This window comes from Caretta caretta, chromosome 15 (assembly GCF_965140235.1).
Source record: "Caretta caretta isolate rCarCar2 chromosome 15, rCarCar1.hap1, whole genome shotgun sequence".
NCBI lineage: Eukaryota > Metazoa > Chordata > Testudines > Cheloniidae > Caretta > Caretta caretta.
In genome coordinates this window covers 25,792,659-25,814,628 of record NC_134220.1, presented here as the reverse complement: position 1 = coordinate 25,814,628, position 21,970 = coordinate 25,792,659, and the positions used below count along the sequence as shown (strand labels likewise).

General features: G+C 49.1%; 1 protein-coding gene across 9 annotated transcripts in view; it reads right to left on the bottom strand.

Moving 5' to 3' along the window:
- The window catches only part of ABCB9 (ATP binding cassette subfamily B member 9), a 34,180-nt gene extending 20,656 nt beyond the window's left edge, over nt 1–13,524 (bottom strand). For 4 of the 9 annotated variants that reach the window (XM_048821640.2, XM_075120049.1, XM_075120048.1 and 1 more), the window contains exons 1-5: nt 13,456–13,524; nt 4,445–5,128; nt 4,033–4,147; nt 2,733–2,863; nt 1,274–1,479 (exon numbers count right to left, since the gene is read on the bottom strand). In XM_048821640.2, the coding sequence (XP_048677597.1) occupies nt 1,274–1,479; nt 2,733–2,863; nt 4,033–4,147; nt 4,445–5,042 (1,050 nt within the window). In that variant the 5' untranslated portion in view covers nt 5,043–5,128; nt 13,456–13,524. The other 5 variants (XM_048821638.2, XM_075120046.1, XM_075120044.1 and 2 more) reach the window with 5 other exon arrangements.
- Between the last annotated feature and the right edge of the window lie 8,446 nt (nt 13,525–21,970).

The window sequence follows — 21,970 nt, the reverse complement described above, 5'->3', positions numbered from 1 at the left end:
GTGAGCAATGAGACTCTGCCAGGTGCGCACAGGCCCCAACTGGTATTACAGGTTCTGACAATGGAGCTGGCAGAGCTGTAGATTCAGAGGAGAAGATGTATTAGATCACCCCAGCCCCCCCCCCCCCCCCTTGGGGACCAGGGCAGGATTCCTCCCTGCTGTACATTTTCTGTTGTTTTGTCCTTTTTCTAAAAGTCCCAAGCAATGGGGATTCCACAGGCTAACAGAGCTCACATTGGGACTAAAGAGGGATAGGAATAGAGAAAGCAAAGGTCACATAGTACTGTGTATTGCACACACATACGGGGGGGGGGGGGGGAGAGAATGAATTAGACAGACAGACAGACACCTTTCCCCGTAAAGAACACGTTCCTTTGATATCCCCATGATCATGCTACTAGAGAGCCTGTAACTCCATTAGATTGGCTAACAGAGAAATCCAGCATCAAGACAGAAGGTCTTTTGAATACTGAGCAAATACTGTTTGTTTAATCTTACAAAAGTGACTCATTCCAGAAAGTGGAGGGTGAGGGCCAGCCACAATTAGACTGATGGATCAGGGGGCTGTTAACAGCTAAAGCTCATTGTGGGGGATTTGTATTAACTGCTAGTTCTAGCCCACTCTTTCCACGTCAGCAGCAAATGAAGGGAAAGACCGCTGGCCTGGTTACACTCCCTGTCTTGGTGGACCTGCAGAGCTGATTACTGGCCACTTCAGGCAGAAAGGAGAGAGAAACAGGGAACAGAGATTGGGAACTGGCTGGGGGAAAAGCCTGTGGTGCAACTGTACCCTAAAGAAGTCCTCACCACTTACTTTGGAACCCACAGTATTCTAGACAATCACTCCGGGTGCTCAAGAGCTACAGCCAACGTTGCTCTCTGGACAGCCAGCAGGGGGCAGTACAACAGCACAGATTGCACCCTCCCCTGCTCATATACAGCATCCCTGATGTATCCGGCATCCTTCCCTGAATGCCACTGAGCCATCCTGACTCCTCGGAGCCAAAGCAGGTCTTAGGCACAAGCAAACCAAGGGAGTGTTTGGGTCCTGTGCTGCCACCACAACTCACAGGCTGGCCTGATCTCTTCCCATGGCAGCTGGGCTCGAGGGGAGACAGTTCACTCGCCGCTCACCCCCAATCTCCGTGAGAAGCAGCCCACAGCTAGATCCCAGCCTTGCTCTGAGAGGTCACTTGGCCCACGGAAGTGCCTTGCTTTGTGAGGGAGACAGAGGGACTCGGCCTAAATTAAAGACGCAAGCAATCTGCCTTACCTTGTAATATTTCCCGTAGAGGTCAGACACCAGCATGATGATGGGGAAGCCCATGAAGGTCACCAGAGAGAGCTGCCAGGAAAGGCTGAACATGAAGACAATCACGCCCGTCGCCTTCACTACGTTGCGCAGGAAGATGTTAATGTTCTGGGAAACTAGGTCGCTCACAATCGTTGTGTCCGAGGTCAGCCGGGAGATGATGTCCCCTGCAAGGCAAAGGGGAGTGGGGAAGAGCTCCGATCCATCAGTGCTTCAGGAATCACAGCCCCCACCACCATACCAGCACAGGCAGGTAGTGATTGCACGTGCCATGAGCCAAACTGGAGGGTCATGGGGAAGCAAGAATGAAATGTACACAGATCAGGGGCTAAGGGGATGCAGCCATTCATGATGGGTCATAGAACCTTTCAGATCTAGGCTCCCAGTTCAAATCCAACCCACGTCAGGAGTGACCGGAAGCTGTTACCACTCGCTGGCAGTTCAGTGGGTGGCGTGAAATGAGTTTGGCAGGTCTTAATCAAGGTGAGAACACCACAAAATCTACTACCACAATCAGGATCCTTGCTGGCAATCTCAGCAGAGCCCAAGTACTGAATGGGCCATGTCGACAGAACCACCCTCACATCCCGCAAGCCAGGGCCGAGGCACATTGCTAGGTACAGGTGTACGTAGGATGTGTGCCAGCTGCTAAACATACCTACAGTTCTAATCCAGCTCAGGTCAGTAGCAACCTAAAGTTTTAACCCTTTGACAGCTATTTGGAGGCTTTCATGAAGCAAGCTAGTGGGCTCAGTCCAGTCAACAGTTGACACAGAACCATAGTCACAGCTGGAGAGCCCTGCTGGCATTCCCAGCTAAGAGATCAAGACTGAAAAGCTTGTGAAGTCCCCTCTCCCCGCCTAGACATGGTTCTGCCAGGCCAGGGTTGAGGCACATGTAGGGTAGAGTGGTCAGAGGGAAGTCTGGGTAACACACTGGTTAAGTGAGTTGTATCTCCTTCAGCTGGCTAGTCCAGAGGGTAAGAGACTGATACCAGCTAATGGGGTTGCTCCTTCATCTCAAATGGTGGAGGCCTGTGAATTGGTGCTGCTGATCCTGGGTTCTGTCCCTACTGATCACCCATGTGACCCTTGCACTGCCCATGTTGTACCCATTATATGGATAAACTGGGGACTCTGATTTCCAGCAGGAGCAACCAAGCACCTCCGTTCACTTTAGATTGCAGGATTTATACAGATTTCCCTTAGGCTGTGATCTGACAGACACTGTTAGTAGGTACTGGGAAATCAGCGCGTTAGTGTTGCAGGTCAATCACTTACTCAAATGGTATTCTCATATCTTGAGACACAGAGGGAATGTGGCGTCCCAAGCACACTTGCCTCCCAGAGACCATCACCATGCGAGGATGAGGCTGGACCGCTGAAAGAGGAACTGATCTCATGGATGGAGAGATACCAACCTGTGCGATTCTCATCAAAGAAACTTGTCTCCTGAGCGACCAGCGACTTGAAGAGGCAGTTGCGGAGTCGAATATTCAGCCTGGCAAATATGAGCGTAAAAACGCCACCCCGGATACCTGCGGCAAATGAGCTAATTGCAGATAAGAGACGTTATATAACAGTGTGCACAAAATCCACTCCTTAGCACAACATACAAGCCCCATCACACCCCAGACAAATATATCGAAACAGGGGCCAATGATAACACTTTGTACTGACAGTGCCTTTCATCCCAGGATCTCAAAGAGCTGCTGAGACAACTAATTTAGCCTGACAACACCCCCCAACCCCAGAGATGGATCTCATTATCCCCACTTTACAGATCGGGAAAACTGACACACAAGTGTGAAAGTGGCATGGCCAAGTCAATGGCAGAGTCTCAGGTGTGTGCTATCAGTACTAGACAACGCTTCCACTGTATATGAACACTGTGCATCCTGTTTTAGGCAACACCCAAGTGTCAGGAGTAGAAACTAGAGAAATTTTTGTTACAAAATCCAGAATCAGGCTGATTTAACCTGGTTCTGGTAGAAACTAATCTTAAACAAAGCAAAAAACAAAACGAAAAACCTTTCAGTTGAGCCCTGGCCCCTTTCACAGTTTCAGATGGAAACCATGAAAAACTCCATGTCATTTCTACTGGCAAGCAGGGATGCACATGGCCATTCAATCCGGGGCTCATTCACCTCTGAACTCCAAGTGACTTAGGGCCGCAAAGCTGTGTTAACCAAAACTAACCTACACATTGGCATGACATCTGGTCCCTCTGCAAACTGCAACTGCCTATTTTGTGCAGCTGCCACCAGGGAAGAGTCAGGGATGGGCCAAAGCCTTGCCTCTGAATCTCCTCGTCCTCTGCAAGGATGTTTGAAAGATAAAACTAAACCAAGTGTTTAAGATGTTTCTTTCCCTACTCCCTCTTGAGTCTGTAAATATTGTAACAAAGTCATGGCCATCTAAGGCTTCACAGTTGTCATTCTGCTGCCACACTGTGGGCACTCACAACTGCGCAGCAAGAGCAGGGATTACCTACATCTTATGGGTCCACAAGGACACATCCCCGCCACCTGAGATAAAGGAGAACTGCTGTTAGCAGCTTCCCACCTGCAACACACAGCTGAGCAGTTCCTAATCCATCGAGCAGAGGTTCATATAAACACTAGCCAGTTCAGGACAATATTATGGAAGAAGGTTTAAACCTCAACATAATAAACTTCTTATAACTGAGGCACAAATAATCTCTCTGTCTATTGCAGTTACCTTCCTATAGCAAGAAGCGACATAATCACCACTGCAGTGGAAAACTGATCCATGCTTTTTTGGATGACTATGCCATCAATCGCCAAGCCAGTGTAATAAGGAAGGAATGTTTCCCCTGTATGGCAGAAGCATAAGAGAAGGTGGATTAGAACAAGAGACAGCGTTTCAAACACAGAGCTATTGGGTAAAGCAAAAGTTAGCAGTGGAGTTTAACTGGTTTCTGGGAACAGTAATATCTTTGAAGGTGTTTCTGGCCTTGATAATCTAGGCATGAGACCAAGATGAAAAGGTTGTTTAAGCCAAATATTTAGATTTCATCAGGGTGAACAGGTCTGATTTTTATAGAACTGATATTAATAGAAAATATGGAATTTTGATCTTGGCAATGTCCCTTTAAACTCTGTTCACCCACCCAAAGCAGCAACCAGGAGGAAGAAAGTGGCTATTCCGAGGAAGAGAGCATCTGGTTTGGTGTAAGACAGCAGCTTATGGATAGTGGCTCTTGACGCAGGAACAGGGCTGGGGTCACATATCTCCTCTGCTTCCGCCTGGGACTCCGAACTGACCCCCAAGGCCTCTCTGGAGGACGTCACGGAAGACAGCAGCTGCCACAGGCAGAAAGTTGCAGCCAGCGACACATACGTCCATGCAAACAAACTCCAAAACCAGGGGTCCCTAATGATCTTCCTGACCTCCGAGTAGAGCAGCAGTTTGACCAGGGCATAAATGCCTACCAGCAGGCAGACCGAGGTGATAAAGGTCTGGGATGCTTTCAGGCGCTTGGGGCCAGAGGTCGAGTTCTTGGCAACCCCAATGGCAGCGCCAAGCAGCAAGCAGCTCCTGTACAGACATGCCCCCCACACGTCCAACATGGAATTAAAGACGTTGAAGTGCTTCAGATCCTGGACAATGTCCTTGCCGCTATGGCTGTGCGCGTACAGCAGTGTGGTCACCAGCACGTCCACGCCGACGAACGCTAGCGTGGTAGCCACAGCCTTCCAGACTCTCATCTTCAGCTGACCCTGGGGCGAGGTAGATTGCAGTTTGAGGTAGAGCAACTCCTAGTTCAAGGTAAAAGCTTCCATGTTAGTCCTTCCTGGGATGTGGAAAGGAACAACACAAGAATATTAGTGACCTTTATGAAATGGCAGAGAGGGGGACCAAGAGCTATGGAGCACTGTGGTTTAGTTTCATGTGAGAGCTCTGGTTTTCCCAGAGGCCAATTCCCTGCCATCCCCTCCCAGATCAGGATACCCCAAGGTGCTGGCAGAAGGGGAGCCCACAGCTGTACAACATGCCTTCATGCAGGCCTGAGTTTGATCCTGCTTTTCAGGCTGACCCCATTGTTCCAATTTTTAGGGCCGAGAATTATTTCTAGGCTACAGGTCGCATCACGGTGTGTTTTCAGCTACTCTCTTCAATGCCAGACCAGCCCAATTCTCAGCACCACGGCGTTAACAATAGGTTCCAGGAGGTCCCCAGAACATGTTGTCAAACAAATTGTTTTGAAATGTCTATGCAATGCCTCTCCGTTTCCTCCATAGGAGCACTGTGTGGTAAAAGGAAACCATCAAGATGGACAGGCTCCAAGTTGACATGCACCATCCCTACCCCCAGAACCTATATTTATTCATGTTTCTTGGATGGATCAGGTCCCTGAAGCCAGAGTGGCTGCAGTTAAGACCCAGGTGACCCTCAGCTCTCCAAAGACATGGTGGGTGTGCGACAGGAAGCGTTCCCCCACGCCTCTGCTGCGAGCTCCCCACTGTGAGCCAGCAAGAGAGAGAGGGGGCTGGTTCTTTGTGCCCACACGAAAAGAGCTCTTTAATATGATTCAAGAGGGGATTTGCCGCAAGAGACAGAAGTGGGTGGCAGAGGCTAGAAATCAGACAGATGGATGGACCCCAGTTTCTAGACACTGAAGGGACAGCTTGCGCCACCAGGGCTGGTTATTGTCCAGGGCAGTGTGAAAGCGTAAGGCGTGTCCAAGCGGGAACGCAGCAGCCAACAAAAGCAAAGGTAGAAAACCTGCCCGAGGGCGCCAGCAGCCCAGTGGACTATTTAAGCCATGAGCAGGGCATTTCCTGGCGAGTAGAAGAATAAATAATACTGAGCTCTTCTCTGATGCTTTTTATCTCACACCTGCTTTCCAAAGGAGGGTCTGGAACATTATCCACATTTACAGGTGGACACTCAGGCCAAAAATATTTCCTTCCCTTGGTTGCTAATAGTACATTAGATTCAAACCAGGCAGCACCCGAAAAGTCTATTTTACTCTACACTACTGATGCTGTGTTTACTCCTGGCACTTCTCAACGAAAATAAACCGGTTAGTTCTGGTGTCCCTCTGCTCCCCACATCAGTTTCATTCCAAGTGTCCTGCACGACCCTAACCTGTTGTCTGTTCGGGTTGCAAAAACCGTCAGATCCTGACAAAACTAAGTTTTCATAGACAGCAAATGAACTAGTCAAAAAAGATAGTTCAAATGCAATCTTTCAAGAGAAAGAAAACCTAAAGCCTGGACCTACATTAGCGCCTTCAAGGAATAGCTGGTGATGCTGAAAGCCATGTGCTCTGTTCTGATCATCGGGCCTGCAAATTTATCCTAATTGTGAGCTCAGCTACGAAAAGTACGTGAAAGGTCATCAAATGTCACAGTAACTTATAACAACAAATGTTAATGGAAAGAGGTATGAAAGGGAGACAAAAAGATTGAATTAGTCTAAACAAAAAGGCCATGTTGATAGAATCCAGTGATGCCACTGAAATCATGCTTGGTAAAGACAGAAGATGTGGAACCAAAAATTAATGAGCCAAGACTGGGATATCCAATATTAGACCTAATTGGTAGACAAAATAATGAAGGGCTGGGCTACTCCACCCACCACTCCTTCTGGGGGTCCTTCAAGAAAGAGACTTAGAGGGAAGGGGGGAATAGAGAAGAACAGATGGTGTCTACTGGAGTGAGCTTTACCGTCATGGCTGCCACCCTCACCATGTCCTGGAACCCCAGTCCTTGTTGGCTTTGATCCCGAGAGATGTCCTGACTGGAATGGGCAAAGAAGAGGGGCCCAAATAAGACTTCCTTTCTGCCAGCTCCAGCTGAATCCCAGATACCACCTGGGATGAAATGGGATCGGACTTTAAGAGCAATCAGCCCATCTCAACTCACTGCTTCTCTTTCTCCCAAAAGGCCAGTTTTTACCATCTTCGATACCATCTAAGAGACTGTCAAGCGAGGGGCTTTTCCTTCTAAAAACTCTCTCCAGCTAAAGGGAAAGGGAACAAACAACGTTGTTAAAATGAAAGCCTTACTGAATGCTTCACATTTCAAATGCTTTAACGGCTTTTCCAGATCTTTAATAAAAGGCTAAAAAACGTAATGGCATGTTTGCCATGGTGCTAATCAGGCTGAGGTCTCTCTATACCGAACCCCGAACTTTGTTTAACGCTGTTTAACACTGAACAGTGACTGTGTTATATTAACATCTTCGGCCCATTCATTCTCTATCTAAATGAATACACCGGCTGTAAACACAGTCCCTCATTAAATGCCAGCATGTTCCTGACCCCAGAGGTCCTTACTATTTTCATTATAAACCATACCAATGCTTTACAAAATTCAAAGGGCAAATAAAGTAACAACCTGCTCACTTCAACGCCTCTGTCTGTTACTATGGAGATGGAGCACTGGGACAGAACCGGTCCTTCCCTAGCAGTTGGAGACCAGGACCAATAGGACAGCTTCATTCTCAGTGCTCAGGTGCGTGTGCGACATGCCCTGGAGCTGGCCACTGGAGGTCAGGCTTGGTTTAGGTCGGAATTAGCTCAGTACCTTTCTGAGGAAAGTTTGGAGATGAAGGAAAGTTGTGGCTATTAAGCACCATCTACTATTAAGGTTGCCTGTTCATAAAATCTTTGGAGTCTGGAGCAACAGAACAAAAATACCTAATGTCTCAAGAGCCACAAACCCTATGTTTACTTTTCAGTCTAAAATCTAAAAAGTGGCCTAAAATGTTGCTAAATCCCAATTCCTTCCAGGCTAAGATGAAATTCATTTTTAGGCAACAAATTTCAAAACCCTTGAAGTTTCTGTTGGAGCTTTTCTATTGAAAATACCGATCCTACGGTGGCAAACCAGTCCTCTCTCACCCTTTTTCCAAAGGAATAAAATAGGCAATCAAATGCCTGAAATACTGGATTTCAAACAGTCAAGAGAGCAGGCAGTTTCAATCACCACTGTCCATAAAGAACACACTCCACAGTCTCAAAAACACTAGAAAGAAGATTAGATTACTTTCCCCTGCTGTGTAATACAAAATGGGGCGTAAGATCGAAGAATGAGGCTTCTCCCCCAAGACTGGGCAATGAGAAACCCAAAGCCAGAGCGATATTAACAAGAAGTAGGTGTTGGGGATACTCGGTCTTAAAATGTGTATTTATCCAAGCACAGGGTGCCATGTTTAATTTAACACCTTTAATTTAACCAGCACCAGCCACTTCAGGGGTGTATTACTCAATTGATTGGACTCCGAAGAATGCGGGGTCCGTTATTAAAATCTCACCGCACAAATGTGTGCCACTGCACTTTCCCCGGGTCCTGTTCGTGCCGGTGCAGTCGATTGATCCAAAGACACGGATTGGCTCATGCTGTTGCACAAAAATAAACATTCAGGGTCCGATTTTCAGGAGAGCTCAGCATCCAACAGCTCCCATGTAGGCACCTAAATCAATAGCCAGAATTTCAAAGAGAATATTCATTAGGGGCCTAAATAGGAGCGCCGCTCTTTTGAAATTCTGGCCCGTGCTAACCATCTCTCATTAACCATCTGGCTCCGCCTACTGGATCTGCAGGAAAAGCACCGTAATGGCTTTCTAGCTTAACCACCATTGGAGTCCTCGGCTCAAGAGAACTAGCTCCAATTTGTGCCTACCTGATCCTAATGCAGGCTCTGCACCAGTCTGCGCCCAGAGCTAACACTGTGCGAGGGAGAGAACAGGAATGATCAATCACCAACCAGCAGATGAGGAATTTCAAATTGCACATGTCCTCCCACATGTTTGCATCGTGCCTAGCACAACGGGGCCCTGGTCACCATGGGGGTCTGTGGAGGCTAGAACACAAATAAATAATGAAGAGTAAATGCTGTTTACCAGGTGGGTAGAATAAGGAGCCTCACAAGAGGTAGCATGGCCATGCCCTGGGTTAGAGTAATCAGTGACTTGACTGAGACCACTGAAAGCATTATTTGTGTGAGAACCTTCTCCTATGCAGCTCTTGCAGGGGTCACAGAAATGCGGTCCATTCTGTGTTCCAAAGAGGCTGGGGGAAACCTTTCCTCTAATGAAAGGTGCCTGTGACCTTTGATGCCCATTTGGAACAGACAGGGCCTTTGTACTAGAGGCCTCAGCCAACCTCATGGTTTATCACCTTCATCTATTATTCAGAAAATAATTCTCTAACAGCTTGTCTAGCCGTGGAAATTGATCGGCAGAGCTATAGCAGAATAGTTATGAATGACAGGAATAACACTTACTCCGCTTTAGCTGTGTTGGTCAATTTTCTTGGGTAGACAAGCACTGAGGGGGGCATTTTTCTCAAAGGCACAAGGGAGAATTAAGCACCCAACTTCCTGGGGCAGTGAGTGGGAGTTGGGCACCTAACTGCCCTTTGTGCCTTTGAAAATCTCCCCCTAACTTATTCGATCTGTAGATTGCTGTCCACTACACATGCAGTGACCCATGCCCGCTGCCAGGGTCTGTTCCTGTAGGAACCGCTAACGATCCAACCAGCAAGAGCTGGGACGAGCAGAACAACTTCCAAATACCCCGGTGCCAGATCCCCATCTGCAGGGAAGTGCTCTGAACCCCCCCAGACATTGACAGCTGAGTAACCCCAGCACCAGCTCCACTTAATTGGTCTCTTGCTCTGTTTGGGCTTTGCCCCTTTTTGGTGCTAGCTGGTCTCAGGACCCCTACAGCTCTCTCCAATCCTGGCCATCTCCCTGGCTCAGCTCCCCAGGGCAAAGGCCTTTGTCACAAGCTTGGCATCATCAGCCTCTCAGGCTGGAACCCATCCAAAACCTCTCCCCAGCACACCCCACCCCCAGTGAGGAGGATCTGGAATTCAAAGGGAGCCCAATAGAGACACTTAGGTTAGGCCAACCTTGCAACACGCGTGAACCCTGGAGAATGGAGGGTTTCTAGTTCCTTTACAAATGTTCCTTCTATTTTCCTGGGCAAAGCAGTAAATGCTGTTTGTCTTTCCACCACCATTAAAATCTGCATTATACCCCAAATTGCAGCAGGGCTTCCTACAGAAGACAGCACCAAGGGCAAGCAAAGGAGAAGAAAGCAAGCGGATGAAGGTCTGTGTGTGAAAACTTGAGGACATAAGCGTCCAGCAGCAGGGCTGGAGTGGCTGTTTCACGGCAGGATTGGGACCCAGTGGAGAAAGGGCATCAGACACTCCAATCAAAACTAAAGATTCTAACTAGGAACTCAGCCACAGACTCTCCTGTGTCCCAAATAACCTTCCAGAATAGAACTGGACTGACATGTTATCTATGGCATCCAATAGCATCTGGACTCCCTGTGTAACAAGTACCGGGTGCAGTTCCAGTAGTTGGAACCTTGATAGTTTAAATACTATTTCAAATAAACAAAAGTGACTGAATGTCCAGATCCTCCTAGAGCAGAGGTGGGCAAACTATGGCCTGCGGGACCATCCTGCCGGGCAGCGTGGCGGGCTTTGGCTGGGCGGTGGGGCTCTGCTGCTCTGAGCAGCTTGGGGGGAGCAGGGGTTTGGATAAGGGGCAAGGGGTCCCGGGGGGCAGTCAGGGGACAGGGAGTGGTTGGATGGGGCAGAGGTTCTGGGGGGGGGCAGTCAGGGGACGGGGGGTTTGGATAGGCGTGGGAGTCGCGGGGGGCCTCTCTGGGTGTGGGTGTGTGGGTGTGGGTGTGGATAGGGTCGGGGCAGTGAGGGGATAGGGAGCAGGGCAGGTTGGACAGGTGTGGGAGTCATGGGGGAGGCCTGTCTGGGGTCAGGGACAGGGGTCGGGGCAGTCAGGGGACAGGGAGAAGGGGGGGTTGGATGGGGGTGGTCAGGGGACAAGGAGCATTGGATGGGTCAGAGGTTCTGAGGGGGGCGGGAAGTGGGAGGGGGCGGGACCCAGGCTCTTTGGGGAGGCACAGCGTTCCCTACCCGGCCCTCCATACAGTTTTGCACCCCCAATGTGGCCCTTGGGCCAAAAAAAAGTTTGCCCACCCCCTCCTAGATGTTAGTTGCATTGGAGGCTCTACTACCGTGGATTTCCCAGCTTCTGTGCATTAAAACCACCTATTACGCTGAGACAGTTTAAAAAAAAAACAAAAACAAGCAAATTGCAGTGCTTGTCAAGGATGTTGGATTGACAGCGCCTCCATCCAGCAGCTATGCAAACTCCTCCCCACTGCCCCACCAATGTGCTCCAGCCCTGCGGGGTGGGGATGGGGGGGATTCAGGTTCCATGCACCACTCGGCCTTTCTGTTGAGAGTGTCCTCAGGGGTGCCAGTTAGTGCCAGCTGTAATGAGGACACCTCACAATTAGAGGAATTGGACTGAGACCCACAATCTCATTTCCTACGGGACACTAGAACAGGGATCCGCAGCCTTTGGCACACGGCCCGCCAGGGAAATCCGATGGCCGGCCGGGATGGTTTGTTTACCAGCAGGGTCCGCAGGTTTGGCTGATCACAGCTCCCACTGGCTGCGGTTTGCCGTCCCAGGCCAATTGGAGCTGCGGGAAACGGCGTGGGCTAAGGGATGTGCTGGCCGCCCTTCCCGCGGCCCCCATTGGTCTGGGACGGCGAACCGCGGCCAGTGGGAGCTGCGATCGGCCAAACCTGCGGACGCTGCAGGTAAACAAACCATCCTGGCCTGCCAGCGGATTTCCCTGATGGGCCGCGTTCCAAAGGTTGCTTATCCCCGCACCTGAACAACCATCCAGATATAAGGACTTTTGGTGACAGTCTGTGCTTGTTTCAAATCAGCAACAATTCCTAAGGCTAAAAACCTTCATATCCCCTCATCCATTCCTTTGGCCACATACAAACTCCAGGTGATGCAGAGTTTTATAAATATGATTTCTAACAAGTGCCCTGTCTCATCAGACTCAAAGAAAAGAGAATATATAGCAGATTAGGGAAAAGGCATTTGCCTTTTGGCTAAAGTGATAGAAATTAGAAACTAATTACAGTCTATTTGACCTTGCTTAGCCAAATCAAAAGAGGAAAACAATTGTAACAAACGAATTGCTTGATATGCCACATTAAACAGGTCTCAATAAAACAGTCTTGACTTGCACATCAGTTTTGGAACTCTACTGTTATGATGTTACTGTAATGAAAGGAATATAAGTTATGTTACTCTTTAGTTTAAAACGAAAGTTTGTTGATCACATAGATTTTTATAATGAGCCCTCTGCAGAATTTTGTTTTGGCTAGAGCCAGAATGGTGCTTAGTATCATAATTCTAGTTCATGTTCCATTAATAAAGTTATTTCACAGTTATAGAAAATGTTGTAGAAGACTATCTAAATGTGAAATTAAATGTACTGGTGTCATTAAAGTGAGCTGTAGCTCACGAAAGCTTATGCTCAAATAAATTTGTTAGTCTCCAAGGTGCCACAAGTCCTCCTTTTCTTTTTGCGGATACAGACTAACACGGCTGTTACTCTGAAACCTGTCATCGTTGCTGTTACTCCCTTTATACTCCCTAACGACAGACTCACTGGAAGATTTGTAGGAAGAAAAATGAACCTTTGAAATACCACACTGTGGCCCATAATGACTATAGCACCATGCCGTGAACTCAGAGCCGGGTGTCTACGCCTATTGTTTTGTTGCAATGTTAACGTGGGGGAGAGAAGAGGGGGAGTGTCTGAAGGGGGACCAGACCAAATAAATACAATTGACAAGCTACACAATGTACAGCACTTATTGCAAACGGGAAAGCACAAGGGGCCCGATTCTGATCTGGCTCCTGACCCGGACTCGAGTTGCACCTGATTTGCACCATATTAAAGGAGGGCAGGATCAGACCCAGGGATACCCTCCCACCCTCTCATTCTGACAGCGGCCAGGGCGTCCGAGCTCCGATCTGCGCCAGCAGACGCAGGCAGAATCAAGTCCCCAGTTGCCCTGGAGCAAAGGGAATTAAGTGCATGCTCCAGCTGCCCCGCAGATGCCCGCCTGGTTTGATCTTTCCAGACACACCGTCACCCTGCGGGTCCTGCAGCAATCGGCAGCGAGACTCTGAGCCTCTTGCAGCCGGGGGAGGGGGAGCCCCAAACCCAGCCACCCCCCCACCCCTTGGGGCAGGTACAGCGAGCTGCCCCTGCAGACAGAGTCCCAGACCAGGGAGGCTGCAGCGCCGCGTTACCTGGCTCGGATCGTTGCGGAGCCGCCCGGCCCTCGGACCTGCAGGACAAGGTCGGAAGTGGGAGGAGCCTGTCCGCGTGACATCATCAGGACCCTCCCACCTCTGCAGCCGGTGGGGGGGGAGGGAGGGCTGGTCGTTGTCCTAGGGTGGGGTCTGGAAGGGAGGCACCGCACCCAGGTTGCAGCCACGTGCCTGGCCTGACCTTAGAGCATCTGGGGCCCTTGGGGAGGGACCCTGCCCTGGCCCCTGGCTTGCACCGGCTGCTTGAGCGCAGGAGGAGCCGGGACTGCAAGCTGGGGCTTGTGCAAATGCGTCCGCCTAGTCCTGGTGGGCTCCTGGCCCTACCCCTCCTGGCTGGCCCCCTCTGCCCCACACAGGGCTTTGCACTAGGGTTGCCAGTTTAGGTTGGACGTGTTCCTGGAGGTTTCATCACATGACACTCTTTAATTCCTGGAGACGCCAGGACAATCCTGGAGGGTTGGCAACCCTGCAGTTTGCACTACGGGTTGCTAAACAGGGGACCCTGCTGCCATAGCCCTTGGCTGCAGCCTCCAGCCCTGCGCAGGGGTGGATGGGCAGGGTGAGGGTAACGTGCCCCTGGGGATCCACAGCTGCCAAGCTTGGCTGGAGCTGTAAACACAGGGTGCAGGGCTGCGGATCAATGCTGGGGACCTCCTGCTACGTCCCTTGAATTTTAACCCTGCACTAGCCAGGGCCTTCCAGCTTCCTGCTTAAGGAGGTGCCTGGGTTCAGCTGCCAGGGCCCTAGTGTTGCCCAGACTCTGTTCCTTTTAGGCTGAACGAATGAAATGGTGATGCTGATTTAAAGTGAAATGCGAAGCAGAGCAGCAGGCCGTGGGCATAATCAACGCAAGCACCTATGCCGTGTTCAGGGCCTTTGTACCAACCTCCCTACCCCCAACCACCCTTCTGTGCCTCTGTGCCGACCTGGCAACTCACAGCCCTCTCCAATCTTCCTTTCAGGAGCAAGGGCAGAGGGTGCGGAAACAGCACCCACTCCCCCGTGGCAGAGAGTAGGAGAGAAGGAAGAACTCATGGCTGCACTCCTCTTGTTTCAAGCTCTTGGGGCCTGCGGCTCCCCGGTCAAAAAGGCCTCACCTTGGTGTTTATCCTCCAGTGAAAGCTTCCTTCACTCCCCATTTTTATATGTCCTTTTCATGGGGTGAAAATGTTTCTGCAGCTGGCCCAAAGGGAAAGTTCAGATTGCTTTGTCCATCGTGAAATCAATCTGCTTTCCCTGCCACGGTAGGATCCAGGGATGATCTTGTTGTAAAGAGGCAAAATGAGTTAAACTAGGAGTGTAGAGAAAACAGGTGTAACAAACATGCACGTTGCCCTGGCAGAGTTACACAGCAGGTCAAGACTGGAATGAGCCCTGTTCTCCCACGCACATCTCGCCTTCTCCTGGGCAACTTGGGCAGTGTTACAGAGAAGAGAGAAGTTCACTAGCCAGCTGCACACGCCCTTCTTCCGGTCCAGCAACAAAAGTCTGATCTAATTTACTCCAGACCACCACACAGGCAGCCCGGAAGGTACACAAATTAAAGAAGTTATCATCTACAAAAAATGTCCAAATGCTTTATTCTTTACAGTGCTTCCTTAGCCTCCAGCAACAGGAAAATACAAAATAGGAGTTAGATTTAAACAGTGAATCAGCTCACGAGGATTTTCAATTAAATCCCTAACCCTAGGTGAGAGTTGTGAGGGACCTAGTTTCAAGAAGTCCAAGAACTGACATAAATATTTCCTTTCAAAATCGGAATAGCCCACATATCTCAGAACTATGAGACTGTTGTAATCTCTTCCCCTGTATATGCCTTATCACAGGGCTCGGACGCAGTTACTTTATATACAAAACAATATTAACACCTAGGCTGTTTATTGTCACAAGTGCAGTGGTCAGCATTGCCCAGCACTTTCTGGACTTGCATGCTATACTGTATAACCCCAGACAATATGGGAACTGACTGCATAGGACTCCTAGAATTCATTCTGTTTTAGGGAAGAGTAGGATGTGAAAGCTAAGACCACAAGGCCAAGTCTCCCTCTGCCTAGACAATCAGAGAAAAACCCTTCTCATTTTCTGGGTTTTACCCCTCCAAGATGAATGTGTAGATTTCAGGCTATTTACACATCCAAAGGGACACACACGGACCGGGTGCAACAACGATCTAGGCTGATGGTAGGAGGGACGATTTTCAGGCGAAGGCAATGGCCTGGGATTCAGGAGATCTGGGTTAAATTTCCAGCTCTGCCACAGCCTAGTGGCTCTGAGTCTCCTCTCATTTACCCCCATAAAATGTAATGGCGTTATTCCTGATTTACATCAACGTGAGAGCAATCCCAATCACGCTCACTGTGGGGCTTTTGGCCAGTCACTTCAACGCTTTTTGCTTCTGTGCCCTGTCTGTCAAGTGGGAATAACGACACCTCTCTGGGATGTGGTATGGAAAAATCCGGGAGGGGCTCTGGCACGACAGCTGGGGGGGCCATATAGATGCTCAGACACACCTGATCTTAATGTTAACCATCCCTTCCCACAGAGCTACCTAGGTCTGAGCATTCATCTTCCACACAGGTATCTTACGAGAACACTTCATGCTAAGGTTACCAAGACAACAGCAGGATGTCACGGAGTTAGACCCCGGAGTTTAGCTGGTTTTCTTCACCCCGGATATACTCTGCTCGGGCGTCAGCACGGTCTCAATTTGAAATGCCATAAACTGGCTCTTCTTCAGCTTCTTCAGGGATGCATTTGTGTTGCCACCGAACACGCCCTCTTCCACTTTAAAGGCGAGGGACGGCAGGCTCCTTGTTTTTCTTTTCACGCTCTTCTGCTCCCGCTTGTAAGCTGCGGCCATATTGGCTATCACCTGCAAAGGGGATCACGTCAGTTAATGGGGGGTTTCTGCGGCGCCGGTTAATTAAAACCTCTCTTCTCTCACGTGCAAGCAGTTTGCTTTAAGTTCATATGTCAGCATATGCCAATTCTCTCACCTACGCTGACCTAGAACAAGGCATTCCAGCAAAAAGCCAGTGAGTTGCAGGGCTGTAGTCCGTGGGGATGCTGCTGGGGTGTGAATTACAGGTCTGTAACTAGGTATAAGGGGGTCTAAGTTGGTATAGTTTGCATGCTGGGGGATGGGTGGGTATTATAACGGACTCTTCCTTACACTTTCCTGTTGGTTGCTTTCCTTGCTATATCCCTCTCTTCCAGCCCATTGGAGGGTGAGTTTAGACTCAGATGGAATCACTTACCAGTGTGAAGCTTACTCATCCCCTAAGTCTGGCTGTTAGAACCTGCCCTGCTTCACAACACATAACCAAACTGTTATCATTATTTTACAGAAGGGGGAAGCTGGGTCACAGAGCCGTTCAATAACTCCCCCAAGGTCACACTACCTGGCAAAGTCAGGTGTAGAGCCCAGAGATCCAGGCTCTCAGCCCTCATCTTGTCACACTAGATTTTACTACAATTACTAGAGAATAAAGAGAATCAAAATCCTATTGGAATAAGAAAAAAGACAGTCTTACCAAGTCGACCAATTCAAATAAAAATACCACCCAGCTCTTACATTGCACTTTGCATCCATAGATCTCACAGTCCTTTACAGAAGAGGTCAATAGCATTATACCCCTTTTAGAGAGAGAGAAAAACTGAGGCACAGAGAGGTGAAGTGACTAGCTCAAGGTCACCCAGCAGGTCAGTAGCAGAGCTAGGAACCAAACCTAGCTCTCCCGAGTCCCAGTCTAGTGCTCGATCCACTAGGCCAGTGGTTCTCAGCCTTTTGGGACTTAGGACCCATCTGTAAAGCTTAATGGTCTGTCAATACTCAGTAAATAGCTTCAGTGCAAAAAATATCTGGCTTCCTAACTATTTCTTACCCATGCTATACAAGGTTCACATTAACATAATAAGCACTAGATAAGTATACCATGCATACCATAGCAGTGGCTCCTGGGACTCCTGTCCCATGGCACTGGCTGGGCTTAGCTCCCCACTCCAGGCAGTGTGACCTCCGGGGTCGCAGCACTGCTCAGCTTTGGGCCAGTTGCTCTGACTGGGGGCTTTGCAACTTGGTGCACGGGGGCTCAACGCCACCCACTCAGATCTGGCTGGTCCCCATCATTAGGTCAGCAGAACAACAGCTGAGCCAAACCTGAGCAGGACTGTGACCCCCATGCATCAGGTTGCAACTAGGACTAGAACTGCAAGAGCTGCCCCTGTGGGGTGGATGCGGGGTGGCTTCTGCACGCCTCCAAAACCTTCCCCTGACATCAGGCTTCCCATGCGACCCTTTGACACACCACCAAAGGATTCCCTGTGCTACTCCAGGCAATACGCATTATTCTGATATCACAGATGTGAGCCAGCGCACTGGCCAGGCCCAGCCATAGCTCCTGAGCATCCACAAGCCCCACTGATTTCAGTGGGGCTTGAGGGCGCTCAGCACTTCACAAGATAGGGCCCTGGAGGAGTCTCCTTATTCAGCTCCCACCTTGGTGCCATGCTGCAACATCCCTCCTGTGCTCATGCTGGCCAACGAGCAGACATATCGAATGATGCCAACCCTGGTGCATGGACAGTCCCTTCTTCGCCCCCCCCCCCCCCATGTGTGGCAAATTCTCCACCCCACTCAGAGGATTCCAAAGCGCAATGTGACTTACAATCTCTTTCACTGCATTCTGCTGCTCCTGAACAGCCGCGGTGAATGGTGGAAGGCCATCCACTTTACCGGGAGCAGCACCCTGCTCTTTAGAGTCCTTGACAAACTCAACCTGAAAGGCATGGACGAGACCCAACGGTTTTTATTTGCATTAAGAGAGAACATCTGCATTGGCTTTTCTTTCTCGAAAAGTTACCTCCGACGAAAGACAGACATATCTGTTAAACATCAGGAAGAACGGGGTGTATTTAGTGACGGAGCTGACAGATGTGCGGAAGTCAAAGAGAATCGGGTCGAGATAGTCATCCCACTCGCTTGGCTTCTCATTCACCACGTTTCGGATGGAGGATTTGAGCAACTCATTGGTGCAGTTGTCCAGGCCGGGGCAATGGGCAGGATCGGCAGGGGTCAGCGTCTGGGAGATATTCCAGCGCTCACATAAACACCGGCTCACCTGCAAAGAGCAGACGCTTGCATCAGTCGAACAACAATATTTAAAAAAAATCAGTTGAACAACAAGGTTTAATACAACAAAAATCATTTCACAGCTTTCAGAGGGTAAAGATCACACTGGTCTGAGCTCCAAGATTGGCTATATTCAGCAGTGAACCAGCACTGTAAAAAGTGCCGTTGCCCCAAAAGTGGTGTGGAGGGACAAATTTAATGCCCATATCTCAGGTGTGCTTTCAAATGGCTTAAGGCATTGAATTCCAGCAGTTCATGAGACAGTGGCTGCCAAAATCAGATCAGAATTGAAGTGAGGGAGTCTGAAGGAAAATGGTAAATTTGCAGGATGAAATTAGATGAACCTGAGACCCACATTGCTTGACAACAGTGAGAAGTGTCAATTTTAGGGAGAAATCCTCCCTGTAGACTGAAAGGACTTGAGGGCAGGGAGGAAGACTTTAGCAGGGTGTGCAAAGCACCACATGAATGAATGATGCTGCATACGGCTTTTGAAATAAATAAATAGTAACTATGCTTGGGGCCATCTAGAACCATGTGTAGCCGGTGGGACTCCATTTTGTGGTAGGAGAGTTTATGGATAGGTCACCAGCTGGGACTCCTCACCCTCTGCCTATTGTGGAGAGGAGGAAGACTGCATGCATGGTCAACTTCGCAGAGCCATTGGTCAAGATCTCCCATAAGAGGATGTGCAGAGCACCAGTTGCTACCATAGTGCACCTGGGTCTCCTGCACTCTGCCCCTGGGTCGGAGCCGGGAGAGGATCCTGTTGCCCCCCAAGCACCACTGAAATCCCCTGTACAAAACCCACGTACGGCACTTTGCACATGGATCTGGGATAGAATGCTGCACAGAAGAACGCAACTTTCCCCCCTGGAGGCACTTTCACTGTTACACGCCTCACCCCAGTGTCTGACCCACCTCGTCGCAGAAGTCCCAGCTCTGACTGGAATAGATGTTCTTGGATGCTCCAAACCTGGACAAAAAGGAGGAAAGAAAATTATAGAACCCAACTTTATTTCATCAAACTCAAGCCTTCAGTTCCCCGCAAGCTGCTCTCACATTGCCTTATGGGACAAGGAAGACTGACAAAGGCACTGATTTAGACACAGGGAAAGCTCTGCAGTGATCACCCACAAAAGGCCTCTCAGCCAAGGTCAGCAGGTATTTGGTTTTTTCGTTATTAAATGGACAGTCACAAACTAACCTTCCCTTGGGGCAGGGAACGTTTGCTGTGTCCATCTTTTCAGTAACGAAAGAATCATCTGAAAGCAGATGGTTTGGCTGAGGGGGAAGAGATTTGGGATTAGAGGCACAAATCTCTCCATCTTCTCTAGTTACACCAGAGTTTCTGGGTTTCACATGCCTCCTCTACTCTTTAGGGCCCAATTCATATTGAATTGAGATCCGCGGCAACACTCCTCAAATGACTTCAGTGGGAGCAAGATCAGGCCCTATATCTATTCTAAAGAAGGAAGAATGGTCTTGTGGCTAATGCACAGGGATGGGAATCAGGGGACACCAGCTGTCAGACTTCTGGCAACTCAAGTAACTGCTCTATGCCTCAGTTTCCCCATCTGGAAAACAGAGATACTAATGGGTATATGTCACAGGTGCCTTGTGAGGAAGAATTCATTACCATTTGAAAAGCACTCCCTAGCATCCATACCAGAATCTCAGAATGGGAAATATTACAGAGAGAAGTGTACATGTATCGTAAAAATGTACTGTGTCCACAAAACACATCAGAAGTGTCAGGAGCCAGAGCCAGAAGAGCCCACCTGTAAAAAATTGCAGCCAGTGCCTTGGCCACCGAGAAGGCATCTTTCTTCTGCACTGGGACAGCTTCAATCCATTTGGTGAAATAGTCCGTTACAGTCAGTATGTGCGTATTGTCCCGGCTTGTCTCTGGAAAAGGTCCTACGAAAACAAGTGTCAATCGAAATCAACACCAGGCCATAATATTACACTAACGAGGAAGATAAGGAACAACACAGTGAAATGATCAGCGCAAAGAACGTCACGGCGAAATGACGACATCTGCAGTGCAATGGCATTGAGCTGTCAAATTTCAGTAACTTTTGTCAGCACAAAAATCTTCATTGCGGTCCCAATCCTGGGTGGCAGTGAGAGCCCAGAGCTCCTAATAAGTGTACAAAAGATGCTCAGCAAACTGCATGGACCAGGTTGTATTTTAGCAGGCAGAAAAATTCACCCTTGTTTCTCCCTCAGTGCAGAGTCTGGTAAATTTTGCTCCACACACAGTGATAGATTTTCTTTATCCACTGATTATAGGAAACCTGTGCAGACTAACAACAGAGGAAAAGCCTGTTTATTGGTGAAAGGCAGGGGGAGGACCTCATCCCAATGACTTACCATGAATGTCTAGTCCTAGCACTTCCCAGGGCGACTCCACTTTGACAGGCCTCACTTTCCGCGACATGTTCTTATTGTGTTCTGCGTTCTGGCAGGTTTCACACATTTTGATCTGAAAAGCAAACAGTGCGGCCCAATGACTTTCCAGAGAGGCTGTCAAACTCTGCTAGGCCCAGACCTGACCTACTGTGAAGCCATTAGTCATGTATGGAATGGCCCCAGGATTCTGAGCCCCTCTCTCAACACAAGATGTTCCCTAGAGTCGAGAAACTACAGTAAATAAATAAATTAGCACAGCTTGAACTGGTATGGCATGTAATGACACCCGCCCCCCCCTTCAATAATCTCCCTCGTCTGGCTTTACTGCAGATTTTCCCCCATTCCACAGGAGGCTTGAAAAATACCAGAACAAACTGGGATTCCACTGCATAGTGGGGACCAGGATGAAGGGAGCACAAGGGACGCAAGCTGGGTTGGTGTGCAGGCCAGAATTTATGGGAAGATCATGCCTTTGGCAGCCACCTGCCAAACGTACCCCCCATGGAGAGTGGGCATATCTCCCTCAGAGGCTACAACAGCCCCGAGGCTGCAGCTGTCGCTGCTCCAAGACCTGGGGGATGCCCCCACCCTGAGATCGCATGACCCCATCAGAGCACCTGCCTGTGCTCAAGCTGCATCCTCAGGCTCTGCACAGGATCCTGGATTTGCACCCAACTAGTCAAAGCTGAAGCATGCTGCTTGGAAACATCCAGCATCTATGGATCAGGAACAGAGAGAATCCTGACAATGGTATTGGGCCATTACTAGATAGAAGTGGTAAAATTATCACTAATAATGCAGAGAAGGAAGAAGCGTTCATTAAATATTTCTTTCCTGTATTTGGGGAAAAAACAGATGATATAGTCTCATCATATGGTGATGAGAAAATTCTTCCCATTCCACTAGTATCCCTGGAGGGAGTTAACCAGCAGCTACTAAAATTAGATG